The sequence below is a fragment of the Chamaea fasciata genome, unplaced genomic scaffold (assembly GCF_029207755.1).
Source record: "Chamaea fasciata isolate MVZ Bird 193981 ecotype frontalis unplaced genomic scaffold, bChaFas1.0.hap1 SCAF_23, whole genome shotgun sequence".
Taxonomy (NCBI): Eukaryota; Metazoa; Chordata; class Aves; order Passeriformes; family Sylviidae; genus Chamaea; species Chamaea fasciata.
Window position 1 is genome coordinate 4997970 of NW_027094108.1, and position 13665 is coordinate 5011634.

Here is a 13665-nt window from a genome sequence, read left to right on the forward strand (position 1 = left end):
AAACGAGGGCTGGAGATCACAGGAGGTTCTTGCTGCAACGTGCTGTCAGTGCTGCCCTTCCCAGCAGTGTTGTAGCTGGTGCAGAGTGAGCACACGCAGATGAGGGGCTGAGGGGATTTTCCTCCTGCCCCCTTGCTGCTCTCTCTGCATCAGCTCAGTGGGGTCCTGGGAGGTGCAGAACAACCCTTTGGTGCTGCAGCACAGGACAGAGAGACAAAACCTCCACCAGAAGTTCATGCCAGACATTGTGTGATGTGGGAAAGCGCGGTGCTGCAGGAGCAGGCAGGTGAACCCCATCCTCATGAAGTCAGCACGGGGCAATCTTCAGACACTGGAAGAAGCACAGCATGAAACAGAGGAGTAAAAATCTTCCACAAACCATGGCTAAAGCTCTTGCTCAAGCCAGTCCTCTTGCAGACCTGTGTGGGTTCCTGCACTGCCTTTTCCAGACTGCCAGCTCTCCTGGATGTGATAAGTTGGCTTTAAGAGTCCCAATTTCAGCAGCTGGAGCAGACAATCCTGTGCACGTTTAGGAACTGGTCCTGTGGCCTCATCCCCACTGCATTCCTTACACAACACAGATCCTGTCAGTGCCACTCTGGCAGTCAGCATGTGGACACGAACAGTGATGTGGTGATGAGTGAGGGATCCAAACATGCGAATGTCAAAATCCTTTTATTTACAACGGTCTCCAAAAATCAAGGAACACTGAAAATAGTGAGGGCAGGAGACAACTTACAAAAGTGACACGCATACATCAGGAATTGTGCTACATCACTCTGAGAACTGACACTCTAAGGTCCAGACACAACGTGGTGGAATGGCAGTGCCCTCCCTGTCCATGGGGTGCTCATGCCTCTTCTCCCCTCATGTTTTAAACCATCCTCCCTCCCATTTGTTCTGCTTCTGCCTCCAGACCTTTCTGCTCATCTGCTCGTTGCTCTGCCTCTGGCCCTGGTCACCTGCCCCCCACCTCCCTTCAGCAATTGCCCAAAGGAGGAGCAGAGAAGAAAAAGCCAAAAACCTCTGTCCTCAGGATGGAGACAGGCACTGAAAGATGTCTAGCTCTGGGACCCTGGGTACTAAGCCAGGGCAGAGTAGTTAGCAGAAGCCTTTGAAATACCTGTAAACTATGGCTTACACACTATCTGGGGTGAGGAGTGATTTTAGAAGTAACCAAGACACTGAATTTGTCCTGCCTGGCTGCAAATCAGTCTGCACAGCTTCCCTGGTGGACAGTGTGGGAGGATATATATATGTCATGGGGTTAAACAAAAAGCCTTTCAAAACCTTCCAGAAGGGCAGGCTGCTCTGCTGCAGAAATTCAGTGCGGGACACTGGTGAGGTTCCAGATGACTGGAAGCTGGTCAGTGTGACACCCACTCACAAGTAGGGTGGGAAGGAGGATCCTGGTAATTACAGGCCAGTTAGCCTGACCACAGTACCCAGTAGGGTCATGAAGCAGTTTATATTGTGTGCCATCACAGCACTTACAGGATGGCCAGGGTGCCAGACCCAGCCACCATGGGTTTAGGAGGGGTAGGTCGTGTTTGACCAACCTGGTCTCCTTCTATGACCAACCAGTGACCCACCTGGTGGATGCAGCAAGGGCTGTGGATGTTGTCTGTTGGGACTTCAGCAAGGCCTTAGGCACTGTCTCCCACAGCACATTCCTGGATTAGCTGGCAGCCCACGGCTTGGACAGGAGCACTCTTTGCTGGGTTAGGAACTGGCTGCATGGCCGGGCCCAGAGAGTGACGGGGAACGGTGCTGCATCCGGCTGGCAGCCAGGCACCAGTGGTGTCCCTCAGGTCAGTGGCCAAATGTGATGCCCCAGTTGCCCAAACCTCAAGAGGCACCACAACATAAAGAAACAAACAGAGCGAGGAGTCATGGACCTTTTTCCTTCCTCTGATGCTGATCTCTGCACACCACGTCAACTCTGCTCCTCCCTACTCCAAAGCTAATGTGGACAGGGCTGTTGTGAGCAGGGACTTTCTCCAAGTGTCCACAGCCATGGGGAGCCCTGGACTCACTCAGCAGCTCCACTGAAGGCAAAGAGCAGTCACACCAGCTCTGTGCATGAATCTCAGAGCTTCAGCACCAAGGAGCAGTGTCCTGCTGCTACTGCCCTATGCTGGAAGGGAGAGGACTTCTGGGCAGGACAAGACCCACTGTGTTTTGTAGGAGACTGCATAGTTCCAGAATGACCCCCTCCTCGAACAGTAACCTAACTTTTCAGAGGTTAAGCCTCAAACCAGGATTTACAAGAAATAAAGGAGTGAGCAGCTAACAGGCACATTTCATTGCCACGTGCCAGCTGAAAATTCTGTATGCCTCTTAGTTGCATCAAGATCGTTTTGAAATGGAAAATCAGAGCATTCTCTTCTGATGTGTTCTGTTTAGAAACATCAAAACTGAAAGCTTTGTGTGAAGCTGTTTAACTCCCTGGCTTCCTCCACCTAAGGAAATTCTCGAGATTTCTCCAGCCACCTTCAGTCCAGTCTCTGTGAGCACCTTAGGTGTGAACACCTACCATGGAGAAGGCTGAACCTTGCTCAGCAAGACAACGGGGCCCAGGAGATGGCCTGTGAAACAGAGGAGTCATCAGAGAAAGAAGACAGGCAAAGATGTGGAGGAATTGTTTAAGGTGAACATCTGCTCCTGGAACAGCACCAGATAGGTGAGGCCTTGCTTTTCAATGCCATGAGCATCTGCCTTGGAGCACCAATTCCCAGCAGGGCTGTCGGCTCCACCTCCACACTTGGTCAGATAAAGCCATCCCTTTTCTTACCTCTATAATTTTATGAGTATTCTGCAATCACAAGGATGATACTGCCTACATGGACATGGCTGTACACATCTGCTACTCATTTGCTGTCTCCAGAGATGCCTGGGGAGATCAGGATGTTTTAAATGCTTTACAGAAGGTGGGGTCCCACCTTTAAGTCTCTGTCACTCCATTTTATGTGGAGAAAGCATCAGCCACTCTGACCACAGAGCTGTTCAGGGTGAAGCAGTGATGGGGCAAATATCTAAGTTAGATCTAAGACAAGTGTCATGACTGCATTTAATCAGGGTCTCAGTTTACAACATGCATTAAGTCCTTGCAGCATGAAACATCAGCCAGGATCCTCTACTGGCTCTTCTGTCATCCTGCTACATCTGGTTTAAGTTCCTCCTCCTCTCCTTGCCTCAGTTTCCTTCCTGGAGTGGCACAATCTCCTCAGCAAGCCTCAGTGAATAATTTGCACTTACCCCTGTCTCCCCTCTTCCTTCTGAATCGTTCTAGCCATTGCATTCCCAGTGCACTTTGGGCAATGAAAGCCAAGGTGATGCCCTGCTCCTGCCAGTGCCAGCCAGTCCCTCTGCACTGAGGGAACTTGGGCTGGCTGGAGAAGGAGAGGGAAAATGGGAGCTTGTCCTTTTCCCTACCTGCTTCAGAAAACAGGATGGATCCTGTCAGGTGCCAAGAACTCTTGTTATTTTTATCTGCACATCAGACACTGCCAGATCAGACCCAAGAGACATAAAAGCTTTCCCTCTGCTTTAAAATTGTTCTTTGCCTCCCCACGGTGTCTGAATGAATGTTCCCAGCATGGTGTGTCCAGCATCACACTGGAGGTGGGGCAGGGGGGATTATGTAGCCTCTTTATAGTGAGCACAAACATAGGATACCAGGGGCTTACATAGGCTTTCAACCTTGCAGGATTCAAAGCACATCTGTGCCTTTTCTTAAAGGCCTTTAAAGGTTTCTTCATACTTATAGAATGAGGAACTTCCTCTAAGGGTGCCCTCAGCACCTTATTCTCTTATTTGCTGACCTGGAAATATCCACCAGCTTTAATCACCTAAAAAAGGTTTGAAGTGTTTGCTAAGTTCAAGTCAAGCCACCAGCCAGGGCATCCTTGGCCACAGCACCAGGGATACCTTGCTGTCCCCTGCAGCACCTGCACAGCCACGCAGGTCCCATGGGGCTGTACATCATCAGCACTCTTGCCCTCTCCAGCCACTGCCACTTAGGAGTGCTCAGGGCACCACCAAGAGTTAAATCTGGAGCAAGGACGGGGCAGGACTGTGCACAGCAGCCATCAAAGTAGCACTGCTTAAGGACAGTCAAAAATCCTTTCCAGAGCTATTTATTCACGGGCACAGGGTTCATCATGAAGGAGCTGGTGCAGATTAGAGGTAGGTGCCAAGAAACATTTAACACTTCGCAGAAAGGGGTAACTCAGCTGAGCCATGGGATAGCAAGGAGAAACCAAACTACTCATATTCTGCTCTACTCACATCCTCATCACCCTCACTGCCTGCAGCAGGATTGCTCTGGAGTCCACCTGGAAACAATAGGAACTCCTCTCTCCAGCTTGGGGAACCTACTTTAGGAACAAGTATTTGATCCAGTTTCACAGGGGTGACACAAAGTGAAGGTGTAAGACTGGCAGGGATAAGAGCAGGGATGCACTGAGCCAAGCAGAAGCAGCTCAGTCTCTCAGCAGTGCAGGCCCCACAAATTGGCTGGCAATGGGGTTGGACTTCCTGGAATTTTCATCTTAAAAAGAGGCAGACAGGTAGATCCAGACAGAGAACACAAAGCCACCAGGACATGGAATATGCAAAGAAATTGACTCGGGCTGCTTCCTGGCCACATTATTGGTATCCTTGTAAATACTGGTTAGTGCATCTCCCAGTGGGCCTGACCCTCCCCTCCTGCCAAGGATCAGATGTGCAGTATATTAATGCACACTTAGCTATTCGAATTTTAAAAAGACGATAGAATCAGTGATGCTTAAAATGTACTTGTTAACGGCACCAGTTTGCGATTCCATTTTACTTTAATATCAACCATCTGCTGAGAGCAGACAGCAGCTGCAGCTCTGCTGCCCTTGGGTCTCCGCACAGGAGGGTGTCTCTGAACTGCCACAGAGGATGCTGTGCACACCACCAGTTATGGGCTCTACCTGGCCCCAGGGGTTACCTTGTGCTCAGGCTAAGAGCTGACTGCTGTGACCAAAGAGCTCTGCAGGCGCCTCAGGGCTCTTTTCTCTCCACCAGGAAGAGCAGAGGCAGCGACTGGCGAGGTGGCCAGGGGGCACTGGGCATTGAAGCTGCCTTGACCTCACTACTGAGATGAGGGAGAGGAGGGCAGGCTGCTGAGGGCACCATCTGCTTCCTGATGGCTGTTCACAGACACATGAGATCCCAGTACAAGATGCACTGTCCCTCCAGAAAGAAGGTAATGCCATGTGTCCCAACGCCCTCCCTGAATCATGAAAGCAGGTCCGCTGCAGGTGGTGCCACGCAGCAAGCAGCTCTAGTTTGGATCCCAAAGTGACACCCACAGGAGCTCCTGTGCAGCGAGTTCACTGCTGGTCTGGCTTGGACACAGGGCCTGGCAAAGGGATCCACACAATCCTGGTCTCCAGGCCTGTCCAACAGCTCACTGCTGTTCTTGAAGGCTCAAGTAAGGAGGCACAGGCTTGGTGTGGGAATAGGACATCACCTCAACAGTCATTGCTGCAATGCTGACCCTGGACAAGTGGAGGGGAAGGACGGAGGGAAGGGTTTTTGAAAGGATCACATGATCTTCCCAAATTCTCCCGTTTAAGCTTTGTGGCTCCAGAAAGCCCTGCTTGTTAAAAATAAATTAGAAGAACAAGAAAAGAAAAAAAGAAAGCAGAAAGAAAACTGAGAGAAGGAAACCTCCTCCTCTCCTATTTGTGGGCTGAGGTATTCCCTGGGCAGCCCTCACTGTCCGTCATCCATCCATCACTACCCAAAATAAATACAAGTTTAGAGCAAAACCCATTAGAAAATAAAGTGCATCTGGAGTTGAAAAACTTCATGAAAAAAGGGACTTTTTTTTTCCTCTTCTTTTTCTTACAAAAAATATTCTTTAAGAAGAAAAGAAAAAAGAAAGGGAGCAAAGAGGACAGAGCACGCGGCTCTTGGCCTGGGGTCTTCTACAGGGCTGTCCCATTGGAGAGGGGGATCTTAAATCCACTCTTCAGCAGGGCAAGGCAGATGCAGAGCCCCAGCAGGCCAGCCAGGAGCACGCCCAGCACAGCCTTGAGGCAGGAAGTCCTGCTGCGGGTGAAGGTGCCGGGGCCCATGGTGCTCAGCAGGGCCGTGCTCACAGTCAAGGTGTACACGATGGAGACCCCCGTGTTGAGGGCCACGATCTTCCCAAACTTGGCAAAGGGGGCGATGATGCAGAAGAAGAGGGGGACGGTGGCGATGACGGTGGTGACGGCGCTGGAGACGATTGCCACCCCCACGTGCCGCACCGCTTCCATCGTCCTCCACTGTCTGCAGGCGGTGGGGTCCTGCCGGGAGGGACAGCAGGGTTAGTGTAACAGCCACACGGGGCCACTTTGATGTTTCAGGCTTTGAGACGGTGGCTTAGACTATACAATCCCAGTCCAGGACGAAGAGGCTGCCTGAGTGCAGCTCAGACAATTCTGAGCAAAGAGCCATAGGGTTAAAACCCAGCAGAGGCAAAGGCTGCTGGATTTTTTGCCTCCTTTCCACCACATCACACTGATTGCTGGGCCTACACCACACAGGCACTGCATGCAGACACTATACCTGGCATCAGAGATCTCAGGTTTCTGTGATCTCCATCTTCCCAGTGAGACAAAAGATGTTAACAAGGCCAGAGGTGAGCTGGCAGTCCAGCAAAGCAATTTTCAGGTTACAGAATTAGTGTAGAGCTGTTACAGCACAGACTGTCTTCACTTGGACATGAAAATGCTTTGGACACAGCTGTGGCCAGCAAGAAAGGGACAACCATGTGGGTTGGAAACCTTCATCTGAGTTTACTGTATTCAGTAAATAGGCTGAATGAAAAACAGGCTCACAGTTTGGAGCTGTCAGCTGGACAAACAGCAAATACCAAATAGCCCAGGGGTGCTCTGAGGGTGCCAGGACACAGCCCCCCTTGCCTATCATGCATCCTGCATCACAGCTGAGTGGCATGGAGGGCACCAGAGGAAAGAACGCAAGGCTGTAGGAAGAACAGAGCTCACCTCTGCCTGGTGGAGTGGCAGGTTCTCCCCTGCCAGCAGGTAGCCCTCCACCAAGTGCACGCAGTAATCGACAGAGGAGCCCACGAGGATGGAGAGGGAAATGGCCTCCACAGCTCCCATTTCCCAGCCAGACCAGTACATGATGGTCACCACAAGGCAGACGACCCCTGTGTGAGGAAGGTGTTGTTAGGCAAATGTAAAGGACTCTGGGACTGCTGCACAAGCCTGGGGAGTTTGGGATCATACCCCACAGGTCTGTGTGCCACCCAGCCTGAATCTGGTACCCACTCCCCCTGCCACTGAGACAAACAGTTCCCTCACCTTCCCTTAGCACAGGCACCATTTCCTAAGGTGACCAGACGTGCTGGGCCTAGTGGAACACCCAGTTAAGTAGCAGGCAAACTGACAGACTGATGCCAATCTAAACTAACTCTTGGTAAACGAATCCAAGCCCGGACAAGTGTCTGTGTGTGCACACAAGCGCCACAGGAAAGGGAGCCTGTTGTTTTGCCTGTTGTTTTGCCTGCTAGAGTTACACAGAGGCTGAGCACACTTCTTTAAAGGCAAAGAGTACTGTTAGCTTGTGAGTAATATGTGGGAGACTAAGTGGTTTCAAATTGATGGATTGGATTTTTAAACTGAGAAGTTTAGCAACACAGTTAGGCCACAATATTATCAAATCACCAGCCAGGGAGAGGAAGCTATTTACAATTTTGCTTCAAATACTAAAAAACTGCTAAAATACTCCACTTTTAACATCTCCCACTGCTTGGAAACTGTAGCCATGGTGCAGGTTCTTGGAAAGTAGTACAACTGTTATTCAGAGCTTGTGGGACTTAATCACATTATTACACATAACAGGTAGGGATGGCATTTGTGTAGCTAAACCCCTTATTTAAACAAATAGAAGGGATTGTGTAGATAAAACACACTGGGAATTAGACACACAAATCTACTTTCCCAGTGAAGTTCCTGTGCATTTGTTGAGATTTTTTTCTGTTCACTTAGCCAGTCTGCTCTCCAGCACTGGCTCCCAGAGAGCCAAAAGGGTTTACACAGAATACAAGCAATTCAGTTCAAATCACCAGCGAACCAGCAGTGCCACAATCCATCTATTTCAGGAAAGGTGAAAGCCTGACACACTGGAATTGGTGTTTTTACCTAAGATGCTGAGCAGCACTGGCAGCAGGAGGAGGATGTGTGTGGTGAACACTGCCACAGCAGCCACACAGATGACCAGCGAGAGGACAAGACCATACAGGGCGCTCTGCACTCCTGGAAGGAAACAGCCAGCTGATATGAATCCTGGAAGGTGACAGCTCGATGAGAAAGGCACCATGTTCCTGCTGGCAACAAGGCAGGCAGGGACTCACACTGGGGAAGACAGGAAGGGGAGGATGAAAGTGGACGGAAGGTGATCGGTTTCTTGAATCTCTCATCAGCAGAGCTGAGTCCCTTCCCTTACCTATTTCCTTGGGCTTTGCCTAATTTTGACAAATACACATTGCTTAGGGCAGGAACGGGCTCTAGGAGCTTGCACAGCAATGGCAGGGACTGCAGATATAACCCATGCCCACCATATGGGATGGAGTGTGCTGTGAAGATGTATCAGAGGGCATGGGTTCCCCAGGGAGAGAAACATGGCAGGCACTTGCCTATAATCTCCATGAAAATCTGCTTCCAGTGCTCACAGGTCTGGAAACCATGCCGGAGAGCAGAGCCCTCTGGGAAGAGCTGGAGCTGCTGCTGCAGGAACGTCTCCCATTTCAGATAGTCAGCATATGTCTGGAAGGACGATTTCCCCTTGTAGGTTGTCTGTAACAGGACAAACACATCACTCATGTTCCGTTCTTTGCGCAGGGTATGCATGGCAAGGAAAAGGGCAGAACGACCTAGCTCGAGTGGCAGCACCAGGAAGAACTGGCAGTGGCATTTGGGCAAATCTGTCACCAGCTATTTGCCTGAGCTAATTGTGGTGTAAGAAGCCACTTCTACCAACTTGTGAGTGCAGGCATCTGTCTGCAACAAATGCTAATGAGCACTAAATGATGGCTGCAAACGGAAGAGGCCAGGGCAGAAAGAGCAGAGCTAAACCCCCAAAAGTAACAAGATGAAACTGATGACAATGTAACCAGGTAATGCCCTGTGCTCACCGATTCAAATGCCATGGAAATCCACTGCACCTTCCCATCCTTCACCCCCACTGCCCCGTGAGAGAGCTGCCCAGGCAGCAGGTTTGGCTCAGGGATATTCTTGCATTCGGGGTGCAACATCTGCAGAAAGGACGAGATGCTGTAACCTGGAGAGAAAGAAAGAGGAAGAGATGGAGGGCAGAACAGGGAAAGGAAGCACACTGGAGCAAGGGGATGAAAAAAATCCCAACCAACAACCCAAAGTGAGAGCCCCAAGAGAGTTGCAGGACCCATCTGTCTGCAGCTGCCTCCCCTTGCCACTCTGGTTTGCCAAAGCCTTTGAGGTCTTGGCATCACAGCTCTCAGCTGCTGCAGCTTCCAAGGACATTCTCTGTCATCAGCATGGAACAGGACAGTGCCACTGCTGTTTGTCCCCAGCTGTCAGGAAGCAGCACAAAGAGCAAGCGCTGAGGGCTCTCTGCCTGGCCTGGCAGGGATTTGTTCCAGGCATGAAACTGACTTTTAGCCTGAAGCCAATATCCACTTCCTAGGCTCAGCTCCACAACCTTGTGACCTCTGAAGCTGAGAGAGATGGTCACTGGTCAGGTATGCAAATCCACAGAGACAGTGAGGAGCCTCACTGCAACGAGATCAGGTGCGAGTTCATTGCTATTCAGGAGCTACTAAGGAGATATTTACTGAATCAAAAGATTGTATCTCAAGCAATACCCGTGACTGGAAAGAACAAACGCACAACCAATGACATGTTCTAGAAGGGTCAAGCTGCCTGGGGAAGAAAAGGAGACAGCAAGAAGCAGTCACCCTTTCTGGTTTGCTGTTGAGGACCCCAGCTCAAGCAAGCACAGGTAGGGCTGCAGAGGAGTTAGTCTAACCTACCCGAGGGCAGGCACTGAGCCCCTCCGGGCTTCACCAGCTCAGAGTTGCTGGCAATGGCTTTGCAGAGGCGGCACAGGTTGCCAATCTCTTTGAAGAGGTCAAAGCTGTCATCGTAGATAACACTGCCCTTTCACAAGGAGACACAATGCAAGAGCACCACACGTGAGACATACACACAGCAACTGGCACTCCAGCTTCCTGCCTGCTCCACTGCCTGCATTTCTCCCTGCCCCTTCAGAGGAAACAGGCAAAGGCTGATTTTGCACAGAGCAGGAAGAACAAATCACAGAGCAGGAAGAACAGCAGAAAGCTGAAGTGCATCAGCCAAGCTAAGCATAATTTTTCTAGGGAAAGACTGTCATGTGTCAAGGTATCAGATCTCAGAGCTAAGCTGTTTCTAGAAAAGTCACATTTAGTAACCTTTCCCTAAAGTAATTGATTTTTACTTTCTGTTAATATTTCATAACGAGATATATTATAGAGAACAAGATACATATTATAGAAAAATATCAGTTCCCTCAGTCTTGAATTTGTAGTGAGATTTTGTACTGCGCTCAAGATGGCTTTGTTTCTAAAATCCTGAAGAAAGCCAGGTTCAGACTCAAAATTGGAAGGTTATATATTGCACTCAGAGGGATTTTCTGGAAAGTCTGAAGTCTTTTCTTCAGTAAGGACCTCCTGATCTCCATCATTTTGTCAATTTGCTACAACAGAACCGTACTGGCTCATCGCAATGCTACAACCTCTGCCCAGACTGCTGGACCCCCCTGGGCTGTGGGTATGACCTAAACACCATCCAGAGAGCCTGTCCCTGTCTTGCCAGCCCCGAGCATGCCGGACCAGGTGTACCATGTCTCCAAGGACGTGGTTGTCCGGGCGTCTGGTGCGGTTCACGCCTCTGATCCCGAACACCACGAACACCATGGCTCCCGTGTCCACCAGTGGCCGCACCGCTGGCTTCCCACAGCCTGTGTTCATGCAGGGGTTAAATCCAGATGTGGCTGACAGCTTTGCTTTGGGTGCTGCTGTCAAACACAGAATAAAGGGTTGGTTAGGTTAGATGGCAGAAAAGGTCTGATTCTCTGGATCTTGGCAGGTTTGAACAGGGCCTCATCAGCTTACCTTTCTCGCTGGGAACGTACAGGATGCCTTTGGTGGGGCCATCTGGGCTAGAGCTGAGCAGACAGCCTGGAGGTGCCACACACACTCGGCCGTGGTAAGGGGGCTTGTGTGACTGGGCAAAATACAGTTTCCTGTGCAGCAAAGAAAGTTTGTTATGGGGGAACAGAGGGAGAAAAGATGAAGCGTCCGAAGCGTTACATGGTAACAGATGTTCTCAGGGAAAGAAGCAAAGGGAAAGGTGAACATCTGCAGACCTGTAACCTTAGGCTTTGCATATTCTGTGCTGCCTGGTCAGCCCAAGAGTTCAGGTGGGTAAGAGCAAGAACCAAAACAGCAACATCTTTCTGCCACCCAAAGAAGCTCCCAGCCACTGTGTGTCAAGCCTTTTACATGTTAATGCTGCTATGGGCCTGCCAAGTGACTGCAGAGATGGGGCATATATGCAGCAAGGCAAATTCTAGAGCCATGGATGTCACTGACTGAGGGCAGGACTAGCGCTGGCCATTAGGCATCTGCCATCAGCCTCTCAGCTGCGCTGTTTCTGTTGCCTCGTCCTGGAGGGGGTTTTGGAAGGTTACCGTGTTCGCTGCTGCTCCTTGGAGGCCACGTAGAAACTGAAATCGAACTTCCAGCCCTTCTTGGTGTCACAGGACAAGGTGGTCATCATCCACTTCCTGGGGCTCATCTGCTTAAGCAGCCCTACTGTGGACACACAAGCTGTCAGCTTCCTGGTGAAGTTACCGAAAGGCACTCTATACACCTAAGCAATGGATTAATGAAAACAGACACTTAACTCCACAGGGTTGCAGCCTGTTGCACATTAGCATCACACTCTCCCCTCCTCCCTGAGCACTGGCACAGCCACACAGAATGAGCACTGCAGGCACGGCCCCAGCCAGCCCCCAGCCTGCCCCTTTCCCAGCGATGGCCAGTGTGTGATGGGCCCCTTAACACCCCCATTCCCAGTGGCCTGGGCTGAATGGTGGCTGCTCTGCCCAGGCGAGGGACATTTGCCCTAGTGACACCCATAGTTTTGCTCCCATCACTGACAGTCACCTCACAACAGCAACAGGTGAAGTCTTGTGGCACCCCAAGGTATCATCTTGGATGATGCCAAGCACAATGCGTTCTGTGTTAACTACCCTACTGCGGTGCCCTGAAAATGTCACCAAAGCTACACGGGACCCCATGGAGAGACAGGAGGAGGCTCTTGTGCTCACCTGCTGAGTGCTGCCCTCTTGCTAGAGGGGTCCAAGATCCTGGACTGACTTACCTGGAACGAAGGCACCTCCCCGTCCCCCGGTGACACCATCTGCCAGGGCGCAGGGACACTGGCATTGAGTGAAAATCTGTAGATGGCTGGCCTTCCCTTGCTCCTGGACTTGGAGATATACACAGTCCCCTGGAGCTCTGAACAAAACAGAGGGCATGAGGTTTAGTGGTACTTCTCAATCAGCAAATCCTACAGGCAGAGCAAAGGAGGGTTCTTATGGTTTGCTTTCTGCTCTGGGACACCAGGCACAGCCTCTGCCCTGTGGCAGCACAGCACACCTCTCAAGGCTATCACAAGTACATCCTGAGCTGCAGCAATTCCTCATGGCTTATTGATTCATGTCATCCTGGGACCTGGCCCAATAACTGTTTTATCCCCTTGCAAACTGAATTTACTGCTCTTGTGACATACCAACAAGGTTGTGAACAGGACTGGGATGTGAAAGCTTTGAACTCCTAGCCCTGAACTCAGATCAGAGGGATATGACACTAGATGATATTGCCACCTGGGTTACAGGACCATGTCCCAGAGAGCAGTAGGTATTCAGGGAAAGGGGGATTCTAAAGATGCCCCATAAATCCAGCACCAGCCTAGGGCTCAGTGGGGCAGGCCCTGAACAGAATTATTCCCCAACAGCTGTTCAGAGAGCATGTGGTTTATTTTGTACTCCAGTGGATCCTTGGGCCCTGGCCACAAATGTGGCCAGAGTCATCATGCCCCACTCACCTTGCTGCCCTGTATCACTCATGCTGCCTCTGCTTCCCCAAGGTGACCCTGAGCCCCTCTTCTTTTTTTCCAAGGAAGTTCGGATGTTGTTCTGCAAACTGTGGGGCTTTTCCTGGAACAAACCTGTCCCACAAGGTTAGTCAGGGAGGAAAGAGTGAATGGCATGAGAAAAGATGTACCAGGCTTGTGCCATACCACAGACTCTGCTGCTGAATACCAAACCCTGAGCAGGCAACACAGTGCCACAGCACCACAGACCCTCACTGCCACACACCCTCAGCTGGGCACTGACATGAGACCAGCACCTATGAGTGAAAACAGTCAGTTTTCATGGTCTGTGAAGGGACTGTTCCATAGCTAAAGCATGAAATACTTTTCTAAATACTCCACTCAGGCAACTCAACCATCCCATTCCCAATGTGTGCCTCCTTTCCATGGGGTCCATCCAATGTCCAGTGAGATATTTGAACATTGCAGGTGTCTGCCT

At 50.6% G+C, this 13665-nt stretch overlaps 1 protein-coding gene across 2 annotated transcripts in view; it reads right to left on the reverse strand.

Moving 5' to 3' along the window:
• Positions 1–662: 662 nt before the first annotated feature.
• DISP3 (dispatched RND transporter family member 3) overlaps positions 663–13665 on the reverse strand; it is a 38455-nt gene continuing 25452 nt past the window's right edge. For both annotated transcript variants that reach the window (XM_066203092.1, XM_066203091.1), the window contains 11 exons: positions 13179–13301; positions 12453–12589; positions 11758–11939; positions 11180–11310; positions 10907–11082; positions 10058–10184; positions 9182–9327; positions 8684–8843; positions 8190–8303; positions 7029–7195; positions 663–6326 (listed from right to left, as the gene is read on the reverse strand). In XM_066203092.1, the coding sequence (XP_066059189.1) occupies positions 5964–6326; positions 7029–7195; positions 8190–8303; positions 8684–8843; positions 9182–9327; positions 10058–10184; positions 10907–11082; positions 11180–11310; positions 11758–11939; positions 12453–12589; positions 13179–13301 (1826 nt within the window). In that variant the 3' untranslated portion in view covers positions 663–5963. The remainder of the gene's footprint in view (positions 6327–7028; positions 7196–8189; positions 8304–8683; positions 8844–9181; positions 9328–10057; positions 10185–10906; positions 11083–11179; positions 11311–11757; positions 11940–12452; positions 12590–13178; positions 13302–13665) is intronic.